The sequence below is a fragment of the Gopherus flavomarginatus genome, chromosome 9 (genome assembly GCF_025201925.1).
Source record: "Gopherus flavomarginatus isolate rGopFla2 chromosome 9, rGopFla2.mat.asm, whole genome shotgun sequence".
In the NCBI taxonomy this organism is placed as follows: Eukaryota; Metazoa; Chordata; order Testudines; family Testudinidae; genus Gopherus; species Gopherus flavomarginatus.
The window spans coordinates 72,105,789-72,126,568 of NC_066625.1; the positions used below are offsets into that span (position 1 = coordinate 72,105,789).

Here is a 20,780-nt window from a genome sequence, read left to right on the forward strand (position 1 = left end):
TAGCATTTCCTCTTTTCCCTCATGTTATGAAAGGGAGGACTAGAAAATGCCTAATTAGACAGATTTAGCTTCACTTCTTGCTATTTATGTTGTAATCTGAAAATCCATTAGCTGGAAATAGTAGGCACACTTTTACAACATTCATTCTCTCTCTTTCTGTATTTACCCCTTTTCCTTATGCTCTTTTCACTTTCACATGATTTTAAGATTTCACTTGAATCATAGTTTGAAAGGACTGCAAGGTCATCTAGTCTAACTCCCTGCCAAGACGCAGGATTTGTTATGTCTATTGTCTCTAAATCATTCCAGACAGATGCCAGCCTTGTTTTGAAATCCTCCACAACCTTCCTAGGTAATCTGTTCCATTGTCCTACTGTTCTTACAGTCAGGAAGTCTTTCCTGCTATTTTTGTATCTCTTTTTGGTGACTCCTGGGTCAGGGTTTCTCAAACAGGGGTCGCTGCTTGTGTAACGGAGAGCCCCTGGCAGGCCTGGCCAGTGTGTTTACCTGTGAATTTCAGCCAGGACACTAGAGATATTGTTTTGATCCCTGTGGAAAGCCCCACGGGATCTTTATTGATCCGAGACATTAGTTCTACATCTCACCTGAGACGCTGTACCTCACAGTTGCCGTGTGCAGGGGCGGGAGCTGCCTACCGACCAAGCCCACCCCGCTACCTGCAGCACCCTGAGTTCTCCTGGGCGGCTCCCACCTCCCTTCGGCTCATGAGCGGAGACCACAACCGAGGTGATGCCTCAGGGGTGGCTACAAAGCGGCCAGCGCGCAAGGCGCGGTCTGGCCCTCAATGGACAGGCAGCGGCCGCAATCACTGTACTGGCCGGTGACTACCGGGGGCGGCTGCGTGCGCCAAGCGAGGGCTACAGCCAGGCACGAGACAGCCCGGCTTTCGCGGCTGTTGAGCAGCTGGTTCCTCCCTCCCCCGAGCTGCAACAGGCGCCATGCTGGGCAAGCGCCTCCTCGGGCAGCTCCTCCGCGGACACAGTAAGCGGAGCGGAGCGAGGGGCTGCGGAGATATTAACCCTGTGGAGCGCGGCCCTGGCGCAGCAGCACAATCCGGAGAAGCGGGCAGTACGGCATGGGGCGCGGAAGCGAGTTGCAGCCTGGTTTTGAGGGATCGGGGAGGGGATTTGCAGGGCTCCGACGCTGCCGGGCGGGGGAGTTGCAGGTTCCAGTGCTGCAGGCTCTCAGGGGCGGGGTAGAGGTTTTGCACGGCGGTGGCTAGAAAATGGCGGGGGTGCGTTGCAGGATTTCCGTGCTGCAGGGCCAGGTGGTGGTTACGGGCGGGCGGCGGCAGGGTAGTGGGAACATGGCAGGGCTCCGGTGCTGCAGGCCCGGGGGGAGAAGGAGATGGCACATTGCACAGCTCTGGGGTTGTACGGGGCGGGAGGATAGCAGGGCTCCGGTGCTGCAGGCCCAGGTGGTGGGTTTTTTTGGGGGGGGCGGGGGAAGGAGATGGCACAATGCACAGCTCCGGGCTTGTACGGGGGCGGGAGGATAGCAGGGCTCTGGTGCTGCAGGGCCGTGTGGTGGCTATGGGGGGAGGGGGGGGGGGGCGGCGGCGGCGGCAGCAGGGTGGTGGGAAGATGGCAGGGCTCTGGTGTTGCAGGCCCGGGGGGAGAAGGAGATGGCACATTGCACAGCTCTGGGGTTGTACGGGGTGGGAGGATAGCAGGGCTCCGGTGCTGTAGGCCCAAGTGGTGGGTTTTTTTTTGGGGGGGGGGCGGGGGAAGGAGATGACACAATGCACAGCTCCGGGATTGTACGGGGGCGGGAGGATAGCAGGGCTCCGGTGCTGCAGGCCCAGGTGGTGGGGTTTTTGGGGGGGAGGGGGGCGGGGGAAGGAGATGGCACAATGCACAGCTCCGGGATTGTACGGGGGCGGGAGGATAGCAGGGCTCCGGTGCTGCAGGAGGCGCGGCTGGCGGGGTGTCCCTGTGGAACTTCGGCCTGGCCAAGTCCCTTAGCGAGGCGACAGGGTACCGCGGTAGGGGCGGGGCCCGGCCCGCCGGCTCAGGGGGTGGGGTCAGGAGAGCCCATTCTGTGCTTGGGGGGGGGAGGCTGACTCCGCCTCATGGGCCGGGCCGGGGCGTGGTAACGGTTCGGATGGCGCGGGCGGGAAATACTGGCGCTTCCCTTTCGCTCACCTCTGTCTCCCTGACCCGCTCTCCCCATGCCGTGCTCCGGAGCAGACCCCGCCGTGTCCCCCAGCAAGAGGCTCAAGGCATCGGAGCCTGACTTGCGGCTTCGCTTCGCCAAGCTCTCCGAGAACGCGTCCGCCCCGTCCCGGGGCTCGGCCCGCGCAGCTGGCTACGACCTATACAGGTGAGGGGCGGCCCGCCCCGTGCCCTGCCCGAGAGCCCGCCGCCGGGTCAGCCCGCGTAGCTCCCCCCGGCGAGGGCTCAACAGCCCCGAGGGCGCGCGCGGTGAGCGGAGCGGCCTCTCGTGAGTAGAGGGTGAATGGCTGCTCTGCGCCCTGCGGAGCCCGCCGCCATCTCCCGCTTTCCCTGTGGAGGGCCAGCTGAGCCCCTGCTCAGCGGCGCTGGGATCTGCGGCCCCCTCCGTTGTCGGGCTCGTGGGCCTAGGAGCCTGACGCGAGACCCCCGCCGGGTGAGCTAGCCCAGCGCCGTGCTCTGTGCAGACACCAGCCCCTCACATCGCAATAAGTGTGTCTGCAGGGATTTGCAGCGTGAGAGTGGCCTTACTCTCATCACTTCTCCAGCCCCTCCACGTGGGCCCCTCTCTTTTCCCCAGTGGTCCCCAGCCCTGTTGTGGCCAGTAGCACATTCATGTTTTCAGAAGAGTGTGGCAGGCACCAACAATTACTCACATACACAGCTGGCTCCAGGCACCAGCGGAGCAAGCACATGCTACGGGGCAGCATTCCGTCCATTCTGCAGAGTCGGAGTGTTTTTTGGTTTGGTTTGGTTTTGGGGTTATTTTTGTGCCAGTTCTGGGCAGTGCAGAGAGGAGCCGGGAGGACACAGAACACTGGCATCCGCAGCCTGCAGCCCCAGAGTACTCTGTCCCTAGCGGGTGCTGGTCCCCGGCTTCTCTCCCCTGCTGGGCACTAGGCGGGCCCCGCGCCTGCCGGGGACAGAACACTGGCACCTGCAGCCCTGGAGTTCTCGGTTCCTGGCAGGTGTGGGGCCACAGCTTCTCTCCGGCTTAAGCCATAGCCCCGTGCCTGCCAGGGACCGAGAACACCAGAGCCCACAGTCTGCAGCCTGAGAGAAGCCGCAGCCCCGCGCCTGCCAGGGACCGAGAACACCACAGCCTGCAGCCCTCAAGTTCTCTGTCCCCGGCAGGTGCGGGGCTGTGGCTTCTCTCCGGCTTAAGCCACAGCCCCGTGCCTGCCAGGGACCGAGAACACCAGCGCCCACAGTCTGCAGCCCGGGAGAAGCTGCAGCCCTGCGCCTGCCAGGGACTGAGAACACCGGCGCCCGCAACCTGCAGCCCAGAGTTCTCTGTCCCCGGCAGGTGCAGAGCCGTGGCTTTTCTCCCCTGCTGGGCACTAGGCAGGCGCACATAAATGCCCTGGCGGGCGCCACTGCACCCACAGGCACCATGTTGGGGACCACTGCTTTTTCCCTTTCTATTCTCCAGTGCACCCAGCGTGCAGCAGCTCCCTCTTTTGCGTTTTGAATCCTTTCATTGGCTTCCTACGAGCTTCTGCTTGCCCTAACCCTTTGCTCACCGTACCATTGCTTTGTCTCCAACATGCTAGCTTTTGTACCTTCTTCCCTATTGCTTGCTGTATTTGGAAAGGACTTCCTAATGCATGCAGAGCCTTCCTTTGCCTCCTCTAAGGCCTTGAACATCAATTCTTTCTCAAGACCCACATGTTCTAGTGTGTACCAGCAGATGAGGTCACTGTAATCCTGTTACCAGCCTTTTGCTAGTCCTGCAATTAGATTAGCACAAACAATATATTAGACTCTGACAAGTCCGAATATCTATCAAATTTTGCAGATTTGTAAGTGGCTCTTACACTAACATTGTAATAGTTAAAAGAATCAGGAGTACTTGTGGCACCTTAGAGACTAACAAATTTGTTAGTCTTTAAGGTGCCACAAGTACTCCTGTTCTTTTTGTGGATACAGACTAACGTGGCTGCTACTCTGAAACCTGAAATTGTAATAGTTCTTACCCCTCAAACCCTGTTTTTACAATGTGTAATTATGAGTGCCTCTATTTAGTTATTCTGTTACAAAGAAGAAAGTACCCAAAACATTTTAAGTAATTGTTGACATATTTGCTTGCTTGTTTTATTTAGTGCCTATGACTATGTGATTCCTGCTATGGAAAAGGCTATAGTGAAAACTGACATTCAGATCTCTCTCCCTTCTGGATGTTATGGAAGAGTAGGTAAGTTAGCAGACTGTAGAAAACCTTCATTGAAACAAAAACAACATGTATCTGAAGAAGTGAGGGGTTTTTATCCATGAAAGCTTATGCCCAAAAAAATCTGTTAGTCTTTAAGGTGCTACTGGACTTCTTGTTTTTGTGGATACAAACTAACACGGCTACCTCCTGATACTTCATTGAAACAGGTTCACTTGCCACAGTGGCTTGCCTTGAGGCTTCATCTACATGTGGAAATTGGACCAGTTACCCAAGTCTGTTTCTATATTGATTTAGTTAAGTGGGTGCCATTCCTTTGCAAGGATGCTGTTAAGCCAGTTTGAGTGGCTGCACAGGAGGGTTGTACCCATTAAAGTAAAATCTTCGGAGAAGTGAATGTGGTTAAATGGTGTAATTCCTCTTTAGAGACTGCACCTTACTGGACTTCTTTTTAACTACAGCCCATCGATTGTGACTTAATTTAAATTATCTTTAACCTGGTACTCCAATTAGGTAACATGCTGCTTATCTATTACCACATCTTTTGGTGAAAATATTTGAAGATTTGATGGATGACTCATAATAAACTGTGTAAAATACTTTGCTAATGAAAATGTGTATAACTTGTTTGAAGTATAATAGAACCTACCAATATGAAAAATTTTGGGGTTTTTCTACTACATAGTGATGTGTAGTAGCTGTAGGACAAAGCAGCTGACCTGGTTAAAATATTTTAAATCTCTTAAGGTTCCCCCCCTCAAATATTCTGATCAAAATACAGTACAACTTAATTAGCACTCTCTAGTGCAGGAGTCTCAAGGTCCTGGCCTGCAGGCCATCTGCGGCCCAGGAACCTCCCCACTCGGCCCGCAGAGGAAAGACTCAGGCAGACACGCTACCGCAGAGGTGGGCAAACTTTTTGGCTCAAGGGCCACATCAGGGTTGCAAAATTGTATGGAGGGTTGGGTAGGGAAGTCTGTGCCTTCCCAAACAGCCTGTCCCCCCATTTTCCCCCTCCCACTTCCTGCCCGCCTGCTCTCAGAGCCCTCAACCCATCCAATTCTCCCTGCTCCTTGTCCTGGGACCACCCCCCAGGACCCTGCCCCCTATCCAAACCCTGTCTGCCCTGAACCCTATCTTCAGTCCCACCCACTGACAGGCCTCCCAGGACTCCCACGTCTATCCAACAACCCCATTCCCTGTCCCCTGACGCCCGCCTCCCCAAACCTCCACCCTATCCAACTGCTTCTTGTCCTCTAACCACCCTCTGCCCCAACTGCCCCCTGAGACCCCACCCCCTACTCCCTGTCCCCTGACTGCTCCAAACCCTATCCACACCCCTGCCCACTGACAGGCCCCCAGGCACTCCCATGCCTATCCAATCCCCCATTCCCTGTCCCCTGACTGCCCCCCCCAACCTCCACCACATCCAACTGCTCCCTGTCCCCCATCCAACCCCCCTGCCTCACCCTGTCCCCTGACTGATCTGAACTCTATCCACACTCCTGCCTACTGACAGGCCCTCAGGGACTCCCCCGTTCCCTGTCTCCTGACCCCGCAACCTCCATACGATCCAACCACCCCCTGTTCCCTGACGGCCCCCAGGACCTTCTGCTCCTTATCCAACTCCCCGCCCCTTACCATGTCGCTCGGAGCGGCAGGACTGGCTTATTGGAAAGCCTGGGAGGTGGGCAGGCACAAGCTGCGCAGTCTGGCAGGAGCAGGGGGTCAGAGCACTGCCCATGCGGCTGCGGGGGAGGGGAGAACAGCAGGGGAGCGGCCATGGACTAGCCTCCCTGGCCGGGAGCTCAGGGGCCAGGCAGGACAGTCCTGTGGGCCACAGTTTGCTCACCTCTGCACTACAGTGTCTGCTGCAGGTCCTGCTCCTGCAGCTCCCACTAATTGAGGGAGAGGGACAGAGATATCGTCGCTTGTTGCTGGGCAGAGTTAGCCATGGAGGCAGCATCTTTAGTTGTCAGGCAGTCAGCCATGGAGGCAGCACCACTTTTTTCCACACTGACTATAAACAAGTCAGAATACCTAACACAACTATCTGATGCACAACATGCTGCAATTCTGAAGGTTTCAACTGGTCAGTCACTGAGGCCAAACATCAATAAACTGACAGAACTGAAACATTGCCGAATGTCTGGCAAACGCTAAACTTTCTGGCAGGCGAAGAATTGTGTATGACAGTTTTATTATTTCTAAGAAATTTGAAATAAAAAATACAATATAAACGTTTTCTTTTCTGAACACCATCTTCAGTGACATTATTGGCCTGCTAGGAGGATTTGAGGACTGGCACTGGCCCTAAGGTAAATTGAGTTTGAGACCCCTGCCCTAGTGGAAATAACTCAGATTGCTGTTGGCCAGCTTATGAAAACTTAAATGGTATTATAGTCAAGTTCCTATTGGAACATGGTCACTTTCAGAACTAAATGAAAAGCTCCCTCATTTAGATTCCCCACCAAGTTGTAGACGTAGAAAACTCATATAAACAAATCAAGCCATTTCTTCCACAGGCTTGGAGGAAAAGGATGTATCTGTTTTTAAATACATGAGATGCTTTGATACTACGTTGTAGAGGGTTATAAGTACTTCAATAATGATTGTCTTACCACAAAAACAACTTCTACAATTGGCACTAGTTTCCTCTTGGTAATCTCAAGCAAGGCCAAGGATAAAATGGCTGTAGTCTCAACTATGTTCTTTAGTGGTGGTTCCTCCGTGTAAGAATTGAGGTACTTCCTTAGGCTTGTGCTACTACTTTGCATTCTTTGTAATTATTATGTGTACTTCGATTTACAAGTGGTAAAGGGGGAAGCCTGTCCTGGGTTCTAAATGTAGTGTATTCAAATATTCAGTGAAATAATAAAGGACCAGCAACCATCCCAAATTAAGAAAATGACAGTGTTTCCATCACTGTTTACTGCTAAAATTCTCCAAAAAGGGAGATTGGCTGAAGATGAGAAAAATGTACAATTTAAAATCTTTTTGGAAATAGATATAGATAGTAAGGTAACATTTAATCCTCATAGTAAAGCAGCTTGAAGTGAAGCCTTAGCAATAATTAACTTGTATTAGCAACTGTCATTTAAAATCTGTTAATAGGTTTCAGGCTACACCAGAATTGCAGTTTTAAGTGAGCTAGGTGTATTACTGTTTTGTGTAACTAGAGTGCATTGCACTATACCTGAATTCTTTGTGGTGATTACTATGGTACAGGTGTTTCAACAGTAACAAAGAAGGGCCAAGGAGTAATATAAATAGCCATAGTCTGAACCACCTCTCTTTTAGTGGTGTTTCAAGATAAAACAATGCATTTCAGCTACTCTAAATAATCATACACCCAATTTACTTAATCTGCAATTTTACTATAGCCTGCAACTGTTGATATTGTCATTTATTGCAGCCATGTAATGACTCTTGCTGTACATTTTGTAGGATTACATGTAGGTTTTGGAAGGTGCTAGGTCAGAGTTTTTGGTGGTGGGACTTTTTGATTTTGAGCAACCCATACATAGAATGCATACTAAAATTCATTTTCAGGAGGTTTCTTAAACTTTGAAAAATGTTTTTCATTTTCTAGCCCCACGTTCTGGATTAGCTGCAAAACACTTCATAGATGTTGGTGGTAAGATGTTTATGTTCCTTTCACAGTCTCTGTAAATCTTTTATTCTACGTCTCAAAGTGAGATTAAGATACTAAAACTATAAAGTGAAAACTCAGAGTCATTAATAAACATTACTTTTATGGGCTTCATTAAAATAATGGAAACTGTGATTTAAGATTTTCAATCATATACCAGTATCTAAATTCCCAAACTATTTTGAACTGAATCTTGTTTAATTAAGGTTTTCATTTTCTTACCAGTCTTTCAGATTGATTGATCTGGACTGGTAAGAAGAAAGTTTAGGTCACATTTTTGGGCACCAGTAAAGCCATAATTCTTTTCTAATCTGCATATTGATTTTTTTTCAGATTCAGAAAATAGTAACCAAATGACATTCTCTCTGAAGTAATGCCTATGTAGCCAGTGCTTAATGGGCCAAATACCTTTCTAACAAACATTCATCAACCAAATGATGACGGTAATCGAACTAAGTACAACATATGTTCCTCTGTATCTCTCAAGTTTAGATAAAGCATTGGGACCAAATTCAAGTCTGCCATGAGCTCATTTACGTTAGGGTTGCATTTAGACCTCTTCATAACCTCTTGCAGTTCTGGGGTTTACTGTAAACAGTAAGTAAGTACCAGGGATGATTTTTTTCCTTGTTCTTGTATTTTTCTGTCTTGTTCAGTAGGACTCAAACTTTCTAAAAGGGCTTGCTGTTTTGCACTCTCAGCTAACTACTGACTACCTTTCCTCTTAGATCTGAATCCCCTATTGTTTTTGTTTTCTTGGATTAAAACTAATTGTTTCTTTCCTACCTATTTATTTTTCTGCCCTGAACTTTAACACCAAGCTATAAACATCATCCCAGAATTTCAGGCTTAATTGTGACTGTGTCAAGTATAATTCCCAAACCTGGACCTTAGCGTCCAAAATATGGGTACTAGCATGAATTCCCCTAAGCTTAATTACCAGCTTAGATCTGATAGCACTGCCACCAATCAGGAAGTTTTAGGGCCTGATACCCTCTGGTCCCCCCAAACCTTCCCAGGGGACCCCAAGACCCAGATTCCTTGAGTCTCACCGCAAAGGGGAATAAACCATTTCCCTTCCCCCTCCTCCCCTCCAGGTGTTCCCTCCCTGGGCTCCTGGAGAGAGATACAGATTCAAGCTCCGTGAATCTGAACAAAGGGATTCCACCCTTCCCCCCCTTCTCGATTCCTGTTAAGTACAGACTCAATTCCCTCGAGCCTCAACAAGGGGAAAAAAAAAAACCAAACAGGTCTTCAAAAGCAAAACTTTTAATAAAAAGGACAGAAAAAGTAAAAGGTTTATCTCTGCAGTTTAGATGGTCAACAGTACAGGGTCTTTTAGCTTATAGAAAATGGATAAACAGCCTTATCCAAAAAAATACAATTTAAACTATTTCCAGCAGACTACACATTTGCAAATGTAGAAAAAACAATATAAAAGCCTATATTGTCTTTCTACCTTTGTACTCACAACTTGGAGACAGAAGATTAGAGAGCCTGGAGATTCCTGTGGTCACTCTCAGAGCCCAGAAGGAGAACAGACCAAGAACAAAAGTTTTGTTAACCCTTTTATAGGTGAAAGAGACATTAACCCTTAGCTATCTGTTTATGACAGACTGTCCTTGCTTCTGTTAGTCATCCTTTTATTGCTGTTCTTTGTACTCCTATGTCCTCTTATTATGCATTGGAAATAGTCTTAAACATGTTATTTAGCTGCTGCTTAGTAATTATTATAAGAACCAAAATATTGCCTTCAAGAGTAACTCATTTCTACAGCCAGTTTTCTCTATTTGACTATTCTTTTTCCTTGCCCATTTTCACCCTTACAAAAAGTTGAATATTTAAAGGTTGTTGGCATATAATAATTTTAAATGGGTATAATAAATCATTATTCCTGAGTATTAACAGTATAAGCAAAGGAAAAATTTATATATATTTTCATATCTAGTTCTTCACAATCAGAAAATGGCTAATTAAGATGAAGACTTAGCTTTGATGTGGTAAAAGATACTATGGTTTTACATCTTATCAAAAATTGGTGGGAAATAATGAGATAAGGAATCCCAGAAGCACCTTTGAAAGATAAGAGTTCTGCTTTGTTATTCTAGGAAAAAATGCATTGGAAAAAGAATGGTAACTTAAATTTTAGACTCCACTCATTATTCAACCTTTGCATAAATCTAGTAAAATCAGAGTGGTTTTGAATAATAGTGAGGATATGTGATACTTTCCTCTGAATATATATCAGTTGTAATTACAGATTCTTGCCAGACAGGCTCCCTTATAGCAGTAGATAGGATATGTAAAATAAGTAGGTTATAGGGAAGCTCCAGCTGGTCCACCTTCCCATCAACCACACTCAATGCAGCTCATTATATATGAAGATCTAGATTCTTGGTGCAGCTGGGCTGCAGCCAGCACAGGACCCATGGAGGTGGGGAAAGATGGATCTAAGCCATTTGTTTCTCTCCCCTGATCCTGGAGCCAAAGCTGAAACCACTCCCAGGATAACTTAGAACATCTTACGGGCCCTGTAAACCAGCTGAGGATCACTGGTACATATTACAGGCTGGCTCTACCCCTGATATATTCACTATGCCAGCCTAATGTCATAGGGGATTTTCCTTTTGGGGAATCCTATGCTGACCTCAGGCAGCTCTCTTCTCTTTATGTGTGTCTATGTAAGAAAAAGGAACAGGGACAAGATGTGACCGAAATATTTTCCTGGAGTATCTGGTATACATAGTGTATTGTAGAATAAGATCTATGCATCTAAGGTTGTAGAAAAGAATTATGATCATATAATAAGACTATCTGCATATGCACAGGGGTAAGAGCTGGGGTAGAGTAACTTTGGTATTTTCTGAATTGAGTGCTTTAACTATAATCATGTTTAACTTTTGTGTTCAGCATTCAAAAAAGGTGACAGTTCAACATCATAAGTGAAAATCATGACAGTTGATAGGGTGCTGCTTATGAAAAATCAGACATTGATGTTTTCTTGGATCTCAGAGTCTTGCATAAGCACACTTAACATAAAACATTTCTCTATTTCAATACAAATGTATTGTCAGCGGTCCCAGGCTGTAAATAAAGGACCTGGGAAAAAAACTGAGCATGCAGGATTCTGTTCAGAATCCACATCTGCTAGGCCTGGATGGTTTTCCAACAAGTGACATGCCAGAGTCTTGACAGAGTAAGGGCTTTTGCATGAAGTCAGTATTTCACTGTGCCAGTTCCAATGCATGATTTTTCCAGTAATGATTTAGTAACGACTTTTCACCCCAAGTAGATCATGCAGAAGTGTGTCCTAGTGTTCAAGAGAGAGTGTATAGCTGTTGTAACTTGATGTTTTTGAAAATAGAATCCCAAGCGGTCTGTTAACGTTAACCTTTAGCAGGGCAGACGTTTGCTCTGCTTCCTCCTGTTAATCCATACCAATTACTTAAATTGAGTGCCTCTTATACAGAACAGAGGATGTTTTAGCTTCCTGCCCCAAGTACCTTGTCTGTATCACAAAATGTAAATGTAGTTTGAACACCAAATGGAGGTTGGTCTCAGTGGTGCACTTTTACAAAAAAAAAAAAACACTACAAAAAACCACCAACCCACTATTGGAATACTCTTTAAATTATTTCCTTACCAACCCTTTTTCTATTTGGCAAACTCTTACCCTGCTGTGTTTCTAATGGAGCTTGAAATTAGCATGGCTTTGACAGCATTTTTGCCACTTCATTCTGCACAGCACTAGGTTAGCTGCAGCATATTCCAAAATCATTTTGCTTATCACATCTTAGATTTAGGTTCCAAGGGCAGATCCAGTCTATAGCATGTATGCTTTCAGGGCAGAAGTCATCTTTCTCTATTCCATCCTGAAAAGGAGAACTTTTCACACACGCTGCATAGCCTGAGTTTGATTCCTGGCTCTATTAAAAAAAAAAAAAAAGAGCCTATCAGGCTACAGAATCATTATAACCTCTGTCTAGTTCATAATTTTACCCTAGGAGGTGGTGGTAAATCATTAAACTGGTTCTATCTAGTGTAATGATAATGTCAGTGGTTTATTCTTTTACTACTAGGACTGGTTTTATCAGAGGTAGCCTTTAACTCATGGAGAGGATATTTTTCTGTACCCCACCCGCAGAAGACGAGAGGGACTGAATAGCGAAGTTAACCTATTTAAAAAAACAAACAAAAAAAATCAGGAAATCCCCCTCAAGTAGGAGTTTGAAGAGAGCTCTGACTGCAGGGAGTAAAACCTCCAAACTCTCAGACCCTGGGAGATTGGTGTGATGGGGTGGATCTCCTTCCCATTTCCTCTGTTAGTACATGGAATCATGCTGTCAGTGGCTGAGTCCTCTGGTGCTGCTTGAAGGGACCCATTGGCAGTTAACTCTGCTGCAAGCACTCTACTTCTGTGTCGAAATCACATAAGACTATCAAGACTCATGGAGGGTGGTTGGTTCAATGCTTCACCTTTATCTAACAGTCCTGTAGAGAAGTTTGATTATCTGAGAGAGAGAAGCAGATGATGCTCATAGGCAGCGCTTCTGTGTAACCTGGGAATTCTGGCTGTATAGGTGGATATGACCATCTGTGTCTTGCCATTAAGACTTAATGAATCAGTAAATGGGGTGGATGATGACAAATAGTGCATAACACCTTTTATGAAAGGCAGGTCTAATCATCTTCAGGAAAGTTTTCTACTAGTTTACTAAAAGCAGCAAAGAATCCTGTGGCACCTTATAGACTAACAGACGTTTTGGAGCATGAGCTTTCGTGGGTGAATACCCACTTCCTCAGATGCATGACATGCATCTGAGGAAGTGGGTATTCACCCACGAAAGCTCATGCTCCAAAACGTCTGTTAGTCTATAAGGTGCCACAGGATTCTTTGCTGCTTTTACAGATCCAGACTAACACGGCTACCCTCTGATACTAGTTTACTAAATACCTTACCTTCTGTGTAAGTAAACTTGCTGTGACTGAATTTGATGTTTTTGGAACATTACTTCAAAGCAGGATTTAGTCCTTAAAATATATGCATTCAAGTCCTGTGAACTTCAGCTGGAGTTATACATGCACACTGGAGTATAGAACTTGGGAACAAAATAGCTGTTTTTAAGTTTGGGTACTAGGGAGCCAGGTGTTGGAGTATGTATTAAACAGACCTGAGCTGTGTATGTTAAACATTAACTCAGCAAGAAACAGTACATGGAGGCTATTTTGTCTGGTACATGTGCTTTTTGTTTCGGGGAAGTGGTGAAATGGAGATGGCACATCAATGCCAAATCTCCATGGCAACATTTGAGGGAGTGATCAGAAAAAGCAGGAGCCTGTTCTTTAAAGAAAATATTTGGATGGCAACTTTACAGCAAACACTTTCAGCATGTCATAGTGACTAAGCTACAGTACCAGGCTGAGATGGAGTTACTGAAGCGTTCCTATTTTCAAAGCCCCAGCCAGTAAAAGGTAAAGGAAAGACTTCAGGCCTATCTTCCTCAACTAGTGTAAATCATTCCTTTGCCTCCTCCAAGGCCTTGAACATCAATTCTTTCTCAAGACCCACATGTTCTAGCGTGTACCAGCAGATGAGGTCACTGTAATTACAGTTACCAGCCTTTTGCTAGTCCTGCAATTAGATCGGCACAAACAATTTATTAGGCTCTGCCAAGTCCGAATATCTGTATCAAATTTTGCAGATTTGTAGGTGGCTCTTACACTAACATTGTGATAGTTCTTACCCCTCAAACCCTGTCCACCATGTGTAATTATGGGTGCCTCTATTTAGTCATTCTATCTCCACTGCTCCTCTCAGTGAAAATTGGAGTCTGGCACTAAATAAAACAATTATTTATAACAACTCTGAATTTAAAACTTAACTTACGGTAAAGTAACTGTAAAAAGTGAAACGATGACTCTGGCATTGCACTTCACAAACCGTTAAAGGGGCTTAACTCAATGGGGCTGTGCCAGTTTACGTTAGCTGGGGACCTGCCCCTTAACTATTGTTATTTTGTTCCCCCATCCCAATTAGGATGCTATGGAGAGAGAGATCTAGCTGATGGTCCCAGTCATCTTATTTAATGTAGTGGCACTGGTTTCCTCCCTACTCATTATTCCTGAGTTTAACTAGTTTATTTTTATGAGCTCTAAGGCTCATTGATGACCCTCTCAACTTTTCTTTGTAAAGCAAAAGGTGAATTTCACTAAAGGTAACTTTATTTTTAGTTTATTGCAGATTCCTAAATAGCCAATTATTCTTATTTTCACTTTCCCCCCCACTTTGACTCAATTTTTATTAGAGGCTGGTGGTATTTATTTTAGAACAAACAGGTTCACAATTAAGACAGGTTTTTAAAAAACCTTAGTGGTTTTGTCTATATAACCAGACTCTTAGAATAACATGAACTTCACTACAGAGTTAATTAGTTTCCAGTATGCACAATACAGAGGAGTGCCACTTTTTATTACTAGGGTATGGCTACACTTACAGTTGTACAGCGCTGGGAGTTACAGCTGTCTTCGTACAGCTGTGTAGGGCCAGCACTGCAGTGTGGCCACACTGACAGCTACCAGTGCTGCAGTGTGGCCACATTTGCAGCGCTGTTGGGAGTGGTGCATTGTGGGCAGCTATCCCAGCATTCAAGTGGCTGCAATTTCCTTTACAAAATGGGGGTGGGGTGGAGTGTGACAGGGAGCGTGGGGAAGACAGAGTGGATTTTTGGAGCTGACACTGTTCTCAGCTCCCTGCCTTGCAAGTTCTAAGGACTGGAAGATACACAGCACCTACCTTCAATCATTTTAAAAGTTTTGACCCCTTCCCCCACCGCTCTCTTATTCACTAAATGCAAATTATGCACTCCTAAATAGCCTTCAGACCACATAAGCAGCTGCTCAACACGGACTCCCCACTCTCCTCAAGCAAACAGCTGTGAACATTCCAAAGCAATTCCCCTGCCTCGGCTCGTCCCTCGCTGGGGCAAAGAGCAGCTGTGTTTGTTTTTTAGATAAGTAGCTTCCGGAGCTCGGAGTTCAGCCATTCTTCCGGTTTGTTGTGGACAGGAATTCTGGGATACCTCCTAATACCCTGGAGGCCAATAACAGTGCTTTTGGTGGCCACACTTGATGAGCAGCGCTGCATCACCAGCGCTGCAATCGTTACACCCCAAGCAGACCAGGTGTACAGCCAGCGCTGCAGCCAGGGAGTTGCAGCACTGGATGTGCCTTGCAGGTGTGGACAGTTACTAAGTTGCAGCGCTGTAAACCCACCACCAGCGCTGCAACTCTCCAGTGTAGCCGAGCCCCTAGAATAGGCCTGAGGGTTATGTATGCAGAGCTGTATGAATTGTCTGTTTTCCCAGAAAATAATACCAATACTGACAGATTTAGAAAGTAAACTAGTAGTAACTAGTCTGCTCCAGTGTGACCTAAACCAGCATTGCAAGCATGGCTTTGGCATTACATGGAACGGGAATTCATTTAAGTGTATGGGAGTTAATGCTATAATTAGAAAGTTTGAAATTGCCAGAATTCTCTTCTACGGATTTCTGACACAAACTGTAACCAAAGAGCAGCACTAAATTTAGAATTTTTTTTATCTACATCTAAACGGGCTCTCTAAATCTCTATTGTACATAAAACTTTAGAGGATGACTGAGCTTTTAAAATTACTAGGACTGTAGTAATCCATCAATACACAAAGTCGAACCATTAAAGAGTATTTTGTGTATTACTTTTGGAAGTAAAACTAGCTCTGATTATGACCTGTAAACATATGGAAAATCAACTAAGTCCTTATCCATGCCTTGCAACAGGTAACTATGAAGTCTTCTGCTCCCAGTATAACGGGTGGCATGGAAAGACTTGTAGCTCCAGGACTGAGCTAGTAGTTCTGCCCAGTGGCAATTTTTTCATCTGGCAAATTTCCCTATGGTTCAGTTCCATTCTTAGTCTTTGTATTAAGTAGCAATATCTAGTTCACATGCTGGGACAGGAAAAAAAAATTTACTTCTAGCTGAACAAACACTTTCAGACAATAAAAGTCTTAAGTAGTTCAGACGCTTAGGTCAGATACTTAGGTAAGGTACTTAGCTGTTGCCGCACCCACTGGCAGTTGATGGGATTGAGGCTCTTAAATCAGTTATGCACTGCTATGCTGAGTGCAGCAACACCTAAATACCTTTAAATATCTGGGCCTTAATGATTTTTAGTAAGTATTTTGAAGCTTACTTGTGTGGACTGTGTGTGCTTTCAACCCTCCTATCACATTGCTTCCATTCAGAAAATGTTCCGCATTAGCTGATGTTCTATTTAAAGAAGAGCTTCAGTAAGGCTAAGAATAAGATAGCCAATCATATTTTTAACTTCATATGACAGCCAGACTACGTTTTCCATCAATAGTGTCCATTTTAAATCCAGAAGAAATCTATTGTTCTAGACAACCAATTTGATGCAGTCCCTTTCTCAGCTAAATTAGTTTAATCTTATATATGGGATAACCAAAAGAAACCATCATGTAACTTAACAGTGGTATTAAATGCTTGTTGAAATACTCATGTTACATTTTAGAAATAACACTCTAGAAAAATGTGATGGTCTTTTTAGTTCATAATCATTACAAATTAGACTTGCATTTGGATATTCCAGTATTTTAATATCTGTTCTCCTTAGAGGATGGGTGGATACCTTTCAGCACATTAAGTGTATCTACTAATCTAACTAACTTAGTATTTCATTAATATTTTTCTTCCTTGATATTAACATCTCTCCAGCAATTGTAGATACAGTTCTGAATTACTCCCTTTATTACAGCTGGGGTCATTGATGAAGATTACAGAGGAAATGTTGGCGTTGTACTTTTTAATTTTGGCAAGAAAGATTTTGAAGGTAAGTGTTAGATTGTGGAAAAAACCTGTATTTGAGGTTGCAGTCAGCCACCTAAACTTGATATTTGCGTATTCCCTCAGGAAAAAAATAATCCTTAACTGTTCACCCAAGGTTAAGAATATGCCTCCCTCTTCGACCTGTAAACATATGGAAAATCAACTAACTGATCGGGAATAGCCAGCATGGATTTGTAAAGAACAAATCATGTCAAACTAATCTGATAACATTCTTTGATAGGATAACAAGCCTTGTGGATAAGGGAGAAGCGGTGGATGTGATATATCTAGACTTCAGTAAGGCATTTGATACAGTCTCGCATGATATTCTTATAGATAAGCTAGGAAAGTACAATTTAGATGGGGCTACTATAAGGTGGGTGCATAACTGGCTGGATAACCGTACTCAGAGAGTAGTTGTTAATGGCTCCCAATCCTGCTGGAAAGGTATAACAAGTGGGGTTCCGCAGGGTTCTGTTTTGGGACCGGTTCTGTTCAATATCTTCATCAACGATTTAGATGTTGGCATAGAAAGTACGCTTATTAAGTTTGCAGATGATACCAAACTGGGAGGGATTGCAACTGCTTTGGAGGACAGGGTCAAAATTCAAAATGATCTGGACAAGTTGGAGAAATGGTCTGAGGTAAACAGGATGAAGTTCAATAAAGATAAATGCAAAGTGCTCCACTTAGGAAGGAACAATCAGTTTCACACATACAGAATGGGAGGAGACTGTCTAGGAAGGAGTATGGCAGAAAGAGATCTAGGGGTCATAGTGGACCACAAGCTTAATATGAGTCAACAGTGTGATACTGTTGCAAAAAAAGCAAACGTGATTCTGGGATGCATTAACAGGTGTGTTGTAAACAAGACACGAGAAGTCATTCTTCCGCTTTACTCTGCGCTGGTTAGGCCCCAACTGGAGTATTGTGTCCAGTTCTGGGCACCGCATTTCAAGAAAGATGTGGAGAAATTGGAGAGGGTCCAGAGAAGAGCAACAAGAATGATTAAAGGTCTTGAGAACATGACCTATGAAGGAAGGCTGAAGGAATTGGGTTTGTTTAGTTTGGAAAAGAGAAGACTGAGAGGGGACATGATAGCAGTTTTCAGGTATCTAAAAGGGTGTCATCAGGAGGAGGGAGAAAACTTGTTCACCTTAGCCTCCAATGATAGAACAAGAAGCAATGGGCTTAAACTGCAGCAAGGGAGATTTAGGTTGGACATTAGGAAAAAGTTCCTAACTGTCAGGGTAGTTAAACACTGGAATAGATTGCCTAGGGAAGTTGTGGAATCTCCATCTCTGGAGATATTTAAGAGTAGGTTAGATAAATGTCTATCAGGGATGGTCTAGACAGTATTTGGTCCTGCCATGAGGGCAGGGGACTGGACTCGATGACCTCTCGAGGTCCCTTCCAGTCCTAGAGTCTATGAGTCTATGAGTCTAAGTCCTTATCCATGCCTTGCAACAGGCAACTATGAAGTCTTCTGCTCCCAGTATAATGGGTGGCATGGAAAGACTTGTAGCTCCAGGACTGAGCTAGTAGTTCTGCCCAGTGGCAATTTTTTCATCTGGCAAATTTCCCTATGGTTCACCAGGAGAGGAGTCCCAATCTGATAGACCCAACTGGGACAATGGGACAATAGTTGAGAATGATGATGACCTCCCTGGAGCCTGGGGGATTAGTGTGTGGGGAAAGGGTTGGTTTACCATCAGTTAAGCTACCTTCCCCTTTCCTTCCCCACAAACACAAAGATGCCCAACCCTCCAATGCTTTACTGTTCTATTTCCCCTGTGCTCCTAGATGTAATCAGAATATATTTTGATTCTGGAGACAGTTATCTATTTAGAGAAATTCAAAGAAAGGTGAAGAAACTAGGATTGCATTTCAAAAAGGGAGCACTTAATGCATAGTCTGCAAAATAAATAAATATTTTTCTGGAAAATTTGTGTCTGAAGTTATTAAACTAAATTTAGTGATTAGTGGGAAGTTGAGTGATTTTTAGTCTTGCTTAAAAGTGCAAATTTCTGAGCATAACCTAAACTCAAATTGCTACAGATGCCTACATAATTTAAATTTCAAATGTAATGCTAATGCCATAATGTTTTATGGGAGTCTTAAATATGGAAGTTGAAGTTGTATTGGGTTTGTTTTAAAAAAATAACCTATTAACTTCTCAAGTTAAAAAAGGGGACAGAATTGCCCAGCTGATCTGTGAACGCATCTTCTATCCTGAGCTGGAGGAAGTTCAAGTAAGTTACTGGAATGAAACACTTGCATTAGTCTGAGTATATGGAAGAGCTGTATTTAATCTCTCAAAATTCAGAGAACAATTGGGCTTTTCAAAAAGTTATTCACTTCCGTTGCTGCCTATAACAACATGTAAATTATCATTGTTTGAATTAAAAAAGAAAATGTCTGCAGTTTAACACTTTACAAGTCTTTACAAGCCTGTTAGGGAGGTTGGGGATGTGAAGAGTTGAAAAATCAGTGATTCTTAAATATAAGAATTACAAACTTTGTTTTTTACTAGAAATCTGGAATCATTTCAGTTTGTAGGCATGTCTGCTTACAGTTCTATAATTTATGACAACCATTGCAATTTGCCCATGTCAATGCAAGAGAAGGAATGGGCTGATAATCCCACGCTGAAACAACTGATTTAAAGAAATAAACTGAAGAGTGATGCAATTTTCCTGGAGATGAGCAATTTACAGTTTTAAAGTATTGAAAACATGGCAGACTGACATATCTTTACTTTGGACCTGTAAGATATTGTAAAAATATATTTTAAAAAGTGTGTTCTGTCGACTCCTGAACTTAATTTTAGTTTAAAAAAACTGAAACTTATTTATGCTTGTGCAATAAATATCTCTATAAAAGAAGATGTACTGATTTTTCTGTGGGGAAGATGAAGAGCATGCAAGAAACAAATGAGTATATTACAAGTGTAAGTTTTTAAAAAGCTAACCTTATTAATTTATTTCAGGTTCTGGATGACACTGAACGTGGTACAGGTGGCTTCGGTTCTACTGGCCAGAATTGAAGAGAGATGTTAGATGTAATAAATTCTTACTGTATTTTGGATTTTATTGATTAAAGGTTCTTTTTTTAAACAGTCTTTCAAGAATTGTTTCAAAAGGGCAGTTGGGATTTTAGAATCTATGAAAGTAAGGGGACTCATAACTCAAGCATTATATAAGCGTCTACAAATCTCTGCCCTCTTGTCCACTTCCAAACTGATAGCAAGTGATGTTGAACAGCATGCTGGCTTGCAGCACAGAGAAATCTGCACAAGAGATTTGACAAAGTATTTTTTGTTAACTCCTAGAATCCTGAACCAGTGTTTCTATGGAGGTGGAAGTTTAATGGTACTAATTACATTATCACTTTTGTGCAAGCTAGATTTTCTGACATCTTCAGATAAGTAGTCTTTTGCAAGAGAAAAGTGTGTGAAGCTATCTTGCAGCAGATTAAAGAAAAACATAACTCTCTTTTTTGGAAACTAACAATTTATCTTATGCCCAGATGCTGCCTGGTGTAAAGACTGCTTAATACAAAACTTGTCAATGACTAAGTACTTCTGCAGTCCTGTCAGTTTTTCTGGTAAAAATGTGACCTTCTCAAACTATAATGAGACATTGAAAAGATGCTTAAACACTCAAATCTTTCATGTAAATAAGCCCGTAAGACTTCAGTATAATGTTCAAAAGACAGTTATGGTGGAGAAATATGATCCTCAAATGTTGTAAAGATGACAAACTGTCATTCAACATCCAACAAACAAGGTTTGTTTAGTTGCAGTTTGATCTGTAAATACAATCCTTCACGTATAGGTGGCTTCAATACATGCAAAGAACAGAATTGCCATGTCAACGAAA

The 20,780-nt window shown here is 44.2% G+C and overlaps 1 protein-coding gene across 4 annotated transcripts; it reads left to right on the forward strand.

The window, feature by feature from the left end:
• Positions 1-664: 664 nt before the first annotated feature.
• On the forward strand, positions 665-20,020 carry DUT (deoxyuridine triphosphatase). 4 transcript variants are annotated; one of them, XM_050966937.1, is made up of 8 exons: positions 1,282-1,476; positions 1,590-1,630; positions 2,208-2,343; positions 4,295-4,386; positions 7,955-7,999; positions 16,829-16,903; positions 19,081-19,151; positions 19,889-20,020. In XM_050966937.1, exons 1-8 carry the CDS (start codon positions 1,328-1,330, stop codon positions 19,943-19,945), a joined length of 666 nt encoding a protein of 221 aa, XP_050822894.1. In that variant the 5' UTR covers positions 1,282-1,327; the 3' UTR covers positions 19,946-20,020. The 4 variants fall into 4 exon arrangements, with proteins under 4 accessions (XP_050822892.1, XP_050822891.1, XP_050822893.1 ...); XM_050966935.1 differs by lacking the exons at positions 1,282-1,476; positions 1,590-1,630 and adding an exon at positions 665-747 and having other exon boundaries at positions 2,211-2,343; XM_050966934.1 differs by lacking the exons at positions 1,282-1,476; positions 1,590-1,630 and adding an exon at positions 902-1,002 and having other exon boundaries at positions 2,211-2,343.
• Positions 20,021-20,780: the final 760 nt, after the last annotated feature.